Genomic DNA, 11,825 nt, shown 5'->3' with positions numbered 1-11,825 from the left:
TGTAATCCCCACAGCTTGCCTGGACTTGCAGAATTTCACTGGCTGTCCTGTCTGGAGACAATACACATCTCTTTAACCTGTCTTAATGCTCTCTCCACTCACATTGTTTGTACCTTTAAGACTTGATTAGCTGTAAGTATTCGCATTCCAACCATTATTCTGTAAATTGAGTTTGTGTCTTTCTCTGCCCTGTTTGTGAACAGAATTCCCACTCACCTGAAGAAGGAGCTTAAGGCTCCGAAATCTTGTGGCTTTTGCTGCCAAATAAACCTGTTGGACTTTAACCTGGTGTTGTTAAACTCCTTACTGTGTTTACCCCAGTCCAACGCCGGCATCTCCACATCATGACAATCAGCCTAACCCACACATCTTTGAAAAGGAAACCGGATCACCAGGAGGAAACCCACGCAGACAGGGGAAGAACGTGAAAACTCCGCATATACAGTAACCCGAGAAATTGAACCTTAGTCACTGGCGCTGTGAGGCATCAGTTCTAACAACTGTCCCAACGTGTCCTCCTTTCTACTGCATTCAATTTTACTGCAGCTCGCTGCGTTCAAAGGGCAGTGTTAGTATCAACCTGTGATTAAATCACGTTGTGGTAATTCTGCTGAACAACATGAATTTATCACCGTTAATGGACCGTGGGTTCCAGCCCCACGTTGAGCGCGATTGTTTTTAAACTTTGCCGCATTTCTGGCTGAACTCCAGCTCGCCATTCCACCCGCAGTCTCACCACTCAAACTGAGTCCTTCTCCATCCCGCGCCGTTAATCTCACCGTTACTGGTTTCTGAGTGAAAACTGCCTCCACTTCACTGGAGGTCAGAAAGTTTGCTGTTTAATTCAGTTAAAGATTTTCTTGTCACTGAGCCCGAGATTTGGACCCTGATCTGCAAGACCTTTGTGTCAGTGGAAACAATGAAATCCACCCGATTATCAGCCAAATTCTACCCCGCATCACCATCTCTATCGTCAGCGCTTTCCAGTCCATCGCTTTTTAAAAAATTCTTGACATGTGACATTTCCAATTCAGACACAAAGGAGGAAACCTCCCTGATACTAATTGCGATAGAACTGGTGCTGACCCGGAAGTAACGCGGGATTGATGTTCAGGGTATAGCAATAAATCGACATTCCCTGACCGGGAATCGAACCCGGGCCGCGGCGGTGAGAGCGCCGAATCCTAACCACTAGACCATCAGGGAAGTTGGTACAAATTTTTTAAAACACTAATTTATACATGGACCACCTGCCTTTTATTTTATGTTGGACATATATTCACCAGAGCATGTTTCTCCTTCAAAGTTTAATGTTTAGTTCGAACACAAGTGACTGCTTCAGCCAATGAAAACAGCGAATTCTGTTAGTTGGAACATGAAATCGACAGTGAGGTGAAATAGTCCCGCAAGCTGCCATGTGACACTTTCAATTTCCAAAACCCACCAACTCCATCACTGTGGCTCCTGTGAAACTTACAAGGTAACACACGGTAGGCGTTCATCACGGAGAGCAAGTGATACAAGTCATTTACGAAACACTATCATGCCGCTTCTCTTCCCGTTTCTGTTCTCCAGCTTCCTCTGACCGTCCAGCTCCCAGGGTCAATTAGCTGCTTAATGCAGACAGAGACAAGTAGTGAGCCCGAGCTATACCTGGAAAGCAGGGGCAGGGAATGTAAGACACACGGTACTGAGAGGAGATGGAGTTTAGAGATGACAGTATAAAGAGATCGAGATATCTCATCTTCCTGATCCTCCCAGTAACTGATTGCAGGAATGTGCACACTGCCAATTACCCACTGTCACGCTCTCCTTCCAGCCTTCAACACGGAGTTAAGTTTTGAAGTTTTTGAAGTATTGCTACAGTTGTTCAGGGTTTAGCACTGCTGCCTCACAGCGTCAGGGACACCGGTTCATTTCCGGCCTCAGGTGACTCTCTGTGTGGAGTTTGCACGTTCGCCCCTTGTCTGCACGGCTTTCCTTCCAGTTGTTCCGCTTTCCACCCACAGTCCAAAGATGTGTGGATTCAGTGATTGGCCATGCTAAAATGCCCCTCAGTGTCAGAGGGGTTAGCAGGTTAAATACGTGGTGTTGCAGGGATTTGACGGAGGTGGGATTGTTGTTGGTGCAGGCTCGGTGTACCGAATGGCCTCCTTCTGTGCTGCAGGGAATCTACCATTCTATGAATTTGATTGGGGAAGACATTATTTTCCCTGGCTGTGGAATCTAAGACTTTCGCAGTAACTTCATTGCAGTGTTAATGTAAGGCTATTTGTGAAACTAATAATGAATAATAAATGAATAAGCTTAAATAATGTTTTGATTCTAATTGTTAAGTTTAATGGGATAATGGAAGCAAATTTAAATTACGTGTAATTTGTTTGAAATCAATATGCATTAAAGAATGTTGATAACACCGGATAACATTCCATCCGGTAACACTTGATGGATATATAGATGTACGAGACACGTTATTTACACAGACGGTGGTGGGTGCCTGGAACTCATCGGGAGATGCAGTGGAAACAGATACGATGGTGAGTTTTAAGGGGCGTCTGGACAAATACATGAATAGGATGGGAATAGGGGGATGTGGTCCCCGGAAGGGTAAGGGGTTTTAGTTCAGTCGGGCAGCATGGTCGATGCAGGCTTGGAGGGCCGAAGGGCCTGTTCCTGAGCTGTAATTTTCTTTGGTCTTTTGTTCTTATATATTTCATGACACCTCCGGGCCCATTGCCAACCCGCAACTGTTTGCCTATGAATGCTGATGGGGTCAAAACAGTGAAAACTACGTCTCTGAGTGTCTTAAACTGATGTGGAGATGCCGGCATTGGACTGGGGTGAACACAGCAAGAGTTTTAACAACACCAGGTTAAAGTCCAACAGGTTTATTTGGTCGCAAATACCATTAGCTTGAGAGCACATTTCCACTCCATCTGACGAAGGAGCAGCGCTCCGAAAGCTAATGGTATTAGCTACCAAATAAACCTGTTGGACTTTAACCTGGTGTTGTTCAAACTCTTGCTGTGGTCTTAAACTACCAACTTTTCAGTTAACAGCTGAACGCGCTGACTAATTGCGCCACAGAGACTGACAAAACAGCTGCTAAAGATATTCTAAACCAGGGTGCCAATGACCCAACTTCTATTTCTGCAAAACCTGTTCCAGAACTACAGCATGACCGCAGCGTTTACAATTCTATATAAGTCTCTTTGGTTATGTTGATCCCTCAGAATCCCGCAGGATATAATACTTTCCACTCAATCACAAATAACATCATTCACAGCTGCACCGCCTCCCAACATTGTGACCCATTTCCCTCAGGATTTCTTCCAGTATTTAATATTTTCCTGGTTTTCTCATCATTTTGAAATGAGATTCTCTTCAATGTACAACACAAATGGAATTGCAAATCTGACGGACAAACAATGGAAAACAATTCACTGGGTAACAGAAATCCCACAGTGCTCATTTCCAGATTCACAACACTCAGCTTTTCAGTCAAATGAACGAATTTATGACTGAAAAGTTTTGGAAAGTTGTTAAAAATATTGTTTGTGACTTACTCGGGTATTGTGTAAATGCTGTTTGAATATTCAGTGAACGCACTATAATCGATCAACTTTTTGATGAGCGTTTGGTCGGTGCATTGTTATGTTTCACCCCGTTTGGAGTATCCTGTGTCCCAGGGATGGGCAGTAAGCCGCTGATTGAAGCTGCAGTTGCCGCTTTCTGCTGGCAGCGGATGGGTGATTGGAGAGTGCGTGGTAAGATCCTGCTGCTTGTCCCTGTCCCACTCACTGTGGAACTGGGGGAGAGAGAATCATTGATCGTTTTGTTTCCCCGTCTATGTTGCATTATAGGAAGGATGTGGAAGCATTGGAAAGGGTGCAGAGGAGATTTACTAGGATGTTGCCTGGTATGGTGGGAAGGTTTTATGAGGAAAGGCTGAGAGACTTGAGGTTGTTTTCGTTAGAGAGAAGAAGGTTAAGAGGTGACTTAATAGAGGCATACAAGATGATCAGAGGATGAGATAGGGTGGATAGTGAGAGCCTTTTTCCTCGGATGGTGATAGCTAGCACGAGGGGACATAGCTTTAAATTGAGGGGTGATAGATATAGGACAGATGTCAGAGGTAGATTCTTCACTCAGAGAGTAGTAAGGGCGTGGAATGCCCTGCCTGCAGCAGGAGTGGACTTGCCAACATTAAGGGTATTTAAATGGTCATTGGATAAACATATGGATGATATTGGAATAGTGTAGGTTAGATGGGCTTTAGATTGGTTTCACTGGTCGGCGCAACATCGAGGGCTGAAGGGCCTGTACTGCGCTGTAATGTTCTATGTTCTATGAATCAGGGCAGCACTTACTCAGTTAATGGTAGGGCGTTGAGGAGAGTTACAGAACAAAGAGGTCGAGAGGTACATGTTCAGAGCTCCTTGAAAGTGAGGTCACAAGATGGACAGTGGTGAAGAAGGTGGGAGGGGTTTGGGGTGGGTGGGGGGGGGGGTGGGAGCGTGGGGAGGGGTGGGGGTGGGATGGGGTTGGGGGGGGTTGGGGGATTGGGGGGGTGCGGGGGATGGGGTTGGGGGGGGTGAGGGTGGGTGGGGGTTGGGGAGCAGCGTCGTGAGGCGACCATGTTCCAGACAGTGAATCCGCACGAGGGACGACTCGGTGGGAGGCACGAGGGAGTCCCCCGCCTCGCTCTGGGCAGACTCCAAAAGTGCCCCCGTGCCCACCACCGAGCCGCTGACCTCCTCAGCGCAGTCACCCCTCGACTCCGAGTCCCCCGCCGCAGGACGTACGGCGGGCGGCACGGAGCCGCCAACTCGTCCCAACCCCTCCCCGATCCCACCCCCAGGATCGGCGGAGGAGGGGTTCCCCCGGGCTCAGCTTCCCCGGTTTGCAGGCCCGCGTGCAGCGGCGACTCAGTCCCCCGCTCCGCCCCAGACGCTTGGACACCCCCCAGGTCCGGTACAACCTCCGGATTAAGGTCGGGGATGTCCAGCGTCCAAGGTCGGGACGGAGAGGACGAGTGGACCATTTCCTCGCCACCGCCGCACGGGGACACGAACATTGGGGTGTCGCCCCAGTCCCCCGACATACTGAAAAAGAACTCCGGGTTGTAATCGGCCGGGTGGAACGGATACTAAACCCTCCCTCCAGGACCTCCTCCCGGGTCAGGCAGACAAATGGAGAAATGGACAAAAAGGAGTAGACATGGCGGAGGGAGGGGTCCCAAAGGTCAAGCGGGATCGGCACCACCCCGGACCTGACCTCCCCCAGTGGATGGAGGTGGGGGAGGAGGAGCTCACCGGGTAGAAAAGGCGGGACGTTCGAGATGATGATCTTATGGGCGGTGGCCTCCAATGTATCCACCGCCAGGAACGCCCCACCCACCATGACCCCCCTCTCCAGGGCGAGGTGGACCGCCCGCTCGGCCTTCAAAAAGAATACGGCCCGGCCGTACATCTTAGAGGCCGCGACAATGGCTCAGGGGCCGACAACCCCAGCCATTGCCTTGACACAGGCCTCGATGGACATGTCGGGGTGGGCGTAGCACTTAACCCCGAGCTGCCGCGTGAGCAACGAAAAAGGAGCGGCGGGGGTTCTGGTAGCCGCCACGCCCGCATAGGTGGGCCGAGAAGGCTCTGCCATCGACGACGCTGGCGATGCCTCCATAGTAATCAAGGGAGTGCTATGCCCACCCCGAGACTGCCCAGAAGCACGGCAGGGTGTATAAGGGGAGGGAAAAATAAGGGAGGGTAGGGTAGGTGGATGGGGGTCTAGGTGCTCTCTCCCCGGAGAGGAGAGAGGAGGTCGGAGGAGCAGGAGGGAGGACGAGGGACAAGGCACGGAGGGGGGCCGGTGCCCCAGTCAGGGGGAAAGAGGGGAGGGGGTGCCGGTGTTGGGGGCAGCAGCAGTGGGTGGGGGACTTTACTCCTCCAGCCCTTTCGGGCGCAAACAGTTCAAGTCCGGGGTGTCTTCACCCCCCCTCCCCTCCCCCCCCCCCCCCCCCCACTGCAGATGGAAAAAACAGTCTGAATTTACTTCACCCCCCCATCCCTTTCAGGCACCGACCTTCTGATGATGAGGGCACCAGCCCAACCACTCAGTCCCTAGATGTTGAAACATGCAGTCCTCCCTCCCATAGATGGAAAGAAAAAAGAAAGAAAGTCACTCCGTGTCCTCTCTCCCTCCAGGGAAAGAGCACCCTCCAGTGGATGGACGGACGGCAGGCAGGTAGGCCAGACGGCAGGCAGGCAGGCAGGCCAGACGGCAGGCAGGCCGGCCAGAAAACAGGCAGGCAGGCAGGCCAGACGGCAGGCAGGCAGGCCAGACGGCAGGCAGGCCAGACGACAGGCAGGCAGGCCAGATGACAGCAGGCAGGCAGGCAACAGCTCACCTTCCTCCCCCTTCCCACTTTCAGATGCTGGAATGACCAAATTAACATTTCTGCCCGGTTCTGACCCAGGGACCTTTCGCGTGTCAGGCAAATGTGACAACCACTTCACTACAGAAACAACCTCTCTGATGTTGGAGACAGGAGGAAGTTTCAATCTGTCTGAAGCTCAATCTTCATTCACACAAAGCCCGCGCTCTGATCAGCTGGAGGACCAGAGTCCTTCCGGTCCTCCAACTCTTCCTATTAATCAACACCTCAGAAGGTCAGGGGGTGGGATCTGCCCTGCAATTCTCAGCTTCCCCTCTCCCTTGGACATGCGCAGTCCTGGGCCGGGGGGAGGGGGAGATCACTGAGCGGCTTCTCGCTCTGGCCGGAGCCATCAGCCGGTTGCCTGGAAACCTTGGCTCGATGTGGTGCAGGGGGAGGGGAACAATGGGTGGGGGCGGGGCTCCCGGGTCCGCGCGCCCGGGCCTGCTCTCTGGAACCTGGGGCGTCACCGCGGAGCAGAGAGATTCCTATTGGCTGATTCAGGCAGGACTCCATTGTGACATCACAAAGGGGAAGTTGGCCAATGATGATGTAATTTAAACAATGCCTGAGATCACTTCACTTCTTGGTCAGACCCCCTTTTCAGTCCAGTGCTACTTGGAGTTTACCGTCAATTCAACAACTATTGGGTTACAAGTCCCTCACAGTTCTGATCACAAATTTATGATAAAATAATTCAAATAATGCATGAGAACGCTTCTTACCGAACTACCGACCACTGTTTGTTGATTGATCAGACCCCCTTTTTACACATTCAGGAATCTCAGCCACTGAACACCAGCCGGTCCTGGAATAAGTTTAATTCTAACTCATTCTGAGTAAATATTCTCACCAGGTCCTCTTTCGGAGCCCTGCTAAGCAGCTTTAATGGTTCATGATTGCAGAAACTGAGCAGTCACAGGAACGTGGTCAAGATAGTCCAATCCCATAATGCCTCACATTTAATCTGCAGTCCTTCAGTTATAACAGAATATGTGGCTGTCTGTAGCTGCCTCGGCCACGATCAGCGCCAACACTGCCTTCTTGAACTGCTACAATGCCGAAGGTGGAAGTACATCCACAGTGCTGTTAGGGAGGGATTTCCAGCTACACATTCCACACTTCCTCTAGACTGTGGGTGGATGTGAGATTGATACATTTCATTCAACTGCACCCAAGCTGAGTTATTCAAATACCTTTATTGTACGTGACAATATATTCATGATTTCTTCAAAACAGAAATTAAACATTCCCATTTGATTTCAGGTATTAACATATTCTGTTGGTTTGTTCTTTATTGTCGATGTCAGGCTGGGGTTGTTCCCCTTGGAGCAAAGGAGGTTGAGGGGAGATTTGATAAAGGTGGACGAGATTCTGACAGGTTTAGATAAGGTGGACAAAGAAAAGCTGTTCCCATTAGCTGATGGGAGAAGGACGAGGGGGGACACAGATTTATGGTTTTGGGTCAGAGATGCAGGGGGCAGGGGGGGCGCAGATGTGAGGAAGAATATTTTGATGCAGTGAATGGTAATGACCTGGAACTCGCTGCCTACGAGGGTGGAGGAAGTGGAGACAATAAACAAGAACAAAGGAAATTGGATGGGCATTGGGAGGTTTCAAACAGAAATACTGACTAAATATCTCTGAACTTCCTCACACCCTGTCACTCTGTGATCCTTGTGAAATTTAAAACAAGGTATTCGCAACAAGACTCAAAGAGCATCACCCCACTGGAGGCAGTTGTGAGACCGGCCAGTCCAGCAGAAAGAAACCCTCCGACCCTCCCCATTGACTAACTGTGAGAATGAACAAAATGCAGTCCTGGATGTAACTGAGAGCAGAAACAATAACAGCAGAATCCCACCCCCTGGAATCACTCATGAACTTTTTGGTGTCTCAGCAGATTAGATAATTGACTGAATCCCTTCCCACACTGAGAGCAGGTGAATGGTCTCTCCCCAGTGTGAATGTGCTGGTGTATCTGCAGGTCAGATAACTGACTGAATCCCTTCCCACACGGAGAGCAGGTGAACGGTCTCTCCCCAGTGTGAACTCGCTGGTGTCTCTGCAGGTTAGATAATTGACTGAACCCCTCCCCACACTGAGAGCAGGTGAATGGCCTCTCCCCAGTGTGAACTCGCTGGTGTCTCCGCAGGGTGGATAAATGAGTGAATCCCTTCCCACACTGAGAGCAGGTGAACGGCCTCTCCCCAGTGTGAACTCGCTGGTGTCTCCGCAGGGTGGATGAATCAGTGAATCCCTTCCCACACTGAGAGCAGGTGAACGGTCTCTCCCCAGTGTGAACACGCAGGTGCATCTGCAGGTCAGATAATCGACTGAACCCCTTCCCACACTGAGGGCAGGTGAATGGCCTCTCCCCAGTGTGAACTCGCTGGTGTGTCTGCAGGGTGGATAACCGAGTGAATCCCTTCCCACACTGAGAGCAGGTGAATGGTCTCTCCCCAGTGTGAACACGCTGGTGCGTCTGCAGGTTAGATAATTGACTGAACCCCTTCTCACACTGAGAGCATGTGAACGGCCTCTCCCCAGTGTGAACTCGCTGATGTGCCTGCAGGCTGGATAACTGACAGAATCCCTTCTCACACTGAGAGCAGGTGAACGGTTTCTCCCCAGTATGAATTCGCTGGTGTGTCTGCAGGACGGATAACTGAGTGAATCCCTTCCCACACTGAGAGCAGCTAAAGGGCCTCTCCCCAGTGTGAACTCGCTGGTGTGTCTGCAGTTGGGATAATCGAGTGAATCCCTCCCCACACTGAGAGCAAGTAAATGGTCTCTCCCCAGTGTGTACTCGCTGGTGTGTCTGCAGGCTGGATAAATGACTGAATCCCTCCCCACACTGAGAGCACATGAATGGTCTCTCCCCAGTATGGCTGCGCCGATGAGCTTCCAGCTCTGATGGGGCTCTGTATCCCTTCCCACAGTCCGCACATTTCCACGGTTTCTCCATGGTGCAGGTGTCCTTTCCTCTCTTCAGTTGAAGACTCGTCCACACACAGAACAGTCTCCCCCCACTGTGAATGGTGTGATATTTATTCAGGCTGTGTAACTGGTTCAAGCTCAGTGCACTGGAACACACTCACTCCAGTGTGGCAGTGTGTTGGCACTTTTCCAGTCACACTGATGTTTGAAATCTTTTCAAGTCATCAGGCCGGACAACCATTTCTCCTCGATTCAAAGGCCGATGATATTCAGGTCCCAAGGAATGTGACTCTGTCAGATCTAGATGTGACGTTTGAGATTTCGGCCTGTGATTCCTCTTTCAGTATCCTGTAAAACAAGTTTACAGAGATCATCAGTGTCAGTGCAGGATGGAAATTCAGAACACGCAATTCTAGTTTCTGTGGAACATTCTTTCCTCTCTCCAGACTCGAAACATTGGCTCTATTCTCTCTCTATCTGGGGGATAGCGTGGGAAATGATGCTGCGGTAGATCAGCCAATTCTCAATGAATGGTTGCAGCAGTTCGATGGGCTGAATGGCCAACTGCAGCTCCTGTTTCTTATGATGTGTGTGTGGTGGACAGGAAGCAGTGAGCATGGATCTGTCAATCAGCCTCAATCAGCACCTTCAGGAGAATTGGGAGGGTGAATATTAGATACAGCAGAGTGAGAATGGAGGGAGAGTGTGTGGGATGGAGATTCACAGCTTTTGGAGAATGAGAGGAAAGAATACACTGACCCACACAGGCTCCTGGTTAAACAACTCAATTTAAAACATTGCATCTTTTTTTGCAAATCCTTCCATGACATTATCGTTCCCTGTTTCCAGCCACACAGATGTTTGAATCTTTTTCTACAGACACACTTACAATCAGATTCTGATGAATGGAGTGACTCTGTCAGGTTTTGATCTGATGTCTGGTTTGAGTTTCCCTTCAAATTTTGTCATCAAATTTCCTGTAAAAAAAGATCATCACTGTCAGTCAAGAATAGAAATTAAGCGAGAAACATTTCTCTTGGGTTGAGTTTTCTGTGTGTAAATCCTCCCCTTCTCACTCCCTGTAAAAGGAGTTTCCAAAGTCCATCCCTGTCAGTCCCGGAGAGAAATTCACAACTTTCTCTCCTCCTGCTGACAGGGAGCAGCGCGCATGCGCACTATTGCCCATCGCCCCGGGAAAGATGGCCTCCGTTAACTCGGGGCCTCCAAATCAGGCATCTGCGGTCGCGGCCCCGAATTGTACGAACGCGACACCGAGCAGTTATTATTCGGGTTTTCGTGTCTCCTCTGGGTGCTTATGAAGCCTCTCCACCCACCCCGCCGCCTCCATTACCCTCCAGAGTAATCCGTTTCCCTGGAAACCCGGAGCCGATAATAACCACCTTGCTGCTCCTGCAGCAGCAACATACATTGCGCATGCGCAAAATCTGTTGAGCGGCTGGATCATATTCTGAATTACTGTGAATGCTGGGTAAGATAGCCACCATTGAAGTATGTTGTTGCATTTTTAAAAATCATGTTTTGTGATTCACTTACGACTGAAGCCAAAGCACCAAGGTATAAAATGGTGCAGTGGTTAGCACTGCTGCTTCACAGCTCCAGGGTCCCGGGTTCGATTCCCGGCTTGGGTCACTGTCTGTGTGGAGTTTGCACATTCTCCTCGTGTCTGTGTGAGTTTCCTCCGGGTGCTCTGGTTTCCTCCCACAGTCCAAAGATGTGCCGGTTAGGTTGATTGGCCAGGTTAAAAATTGCCCCTTAGAATCCTGGGATGCGTAGGTTGGAGGGATTAGTGGGTAAATATGTGGGGGTAGGGCCTGGGTGGGATTGTGGTCAGTGCAGACTCGATGGGCCGAATGGCCTCCTTCTGCACTGTGGGGTTTCTATGATTTCTATAATGAAAATAACTAATATAGCAGCTAGCTCCGTCCTGAGTTTAATTAATGTAAGAAGTCTCACAACACCAGGTTAAAGTCCAACAGGTTTATTTGGTAGTAAATAAACCTGTTGGACTTTAACCTGGTGATGTGAGACTTCTTACGGTGCTTACCCCAGTCCAACGCCGGCATCTCCACATCTGAGTTTAATTGATAGCAGAACTAACATCTACACCTGAAGATGAACTCCTTGGAGTGTCAGCTGGTGTAACAAGCTGATGATTTACCATCCACCCCCTCTCCACACACACACACATACATGGACTTGACAATCAGAATGAACTCATGATTGATCAAATCCTTTGAACTTTTAAATATGTTAACAGAACGGGAAATTGAATAAATCCATTTGCACACATAACATATCTGAATGGTCTCTTTCTGGTGTGGCTGTGCTGCTGTCAATAGGATAACTGACCACTTACATTCCAGAACTGACATTCTGCCCTGTTTCCAAGACCAACATTGAGGGGCAGCAAAGTGGTTAGCACTGCTGTCTC

General features: G+C 49.8%; 1 protein-coding gene and 1 non-coding gene across 2 annotated transcripts; both read right to left on the bottom strand.

Moving 5' to 3' along the window:
- Positions 1-1,134: 1,134 nt before the first annotated feature.
- trnae-cuc (transfer RNA glutamic acid (anticodon CUC)) lies at positions 1,135-1,206 on the bottom strand. The gene has a single exon. It is a non-coding gene; the product is annotated as a tRNA-Glu (tRNA).
- A 6,408-nt stretch (positions 1,207-7,614) lies between these two features.
- Positions 7,615-10,809, bottom strand: LOC144487325 (uncharacterized). The gene is made up of 3 exons (XM_078205403.1): positions 10,725-10,809; positions 10,263-10,350; positions 7,615-9,721 (listed from the first exon to the last, which is right to left on the bottom strand). Exon 3 carries the CDS (start codon positions 9,399-9,401, stop codon positions 8,307-8,309), a length of 1,095 nt encoding a protein of 364 aa, XP_078061529.1. The 5' UTR covers positions 9,402-9,721; positions 10,263-10,350; positions 10,725-10,809; the 3' UTR covers positions 7,615-8,306.
- Between the last annotated feature and the right edge of the window lie 1,016 nt (positions 10,810-11,825).

The sequence above is a fragment of the Mustelus asterias genome, unplaced genomic scaffold (genome assembly GCF_964213995.1).
Source record: "Mustelus asterias unplaced genomic scaffold, sMusAst1.hap1.1 HAP1_SCAFFOLD_733, whole genome shotgun sequence".
Lineage (NCBI taxonomy): Eukaryota > Metazoa > Chordata > Chondrichthyes > Carcharhiniformes > Triakidae > Mustelus > Mustelus asterias.
This window is presented reverse-complemented; position numbering and strand designations above follow the sequence as displayed.

Bases quoted from the DNA above. Each gene is read 5' to 3' on its own strand.
- LOC144487325 (XM_078205403.1), bottom strand. From the start codon at position 9,401: ATGGAGAAACCGTGGAAATGTGCGGACTGTGGGAAGGGATACAGAGCC.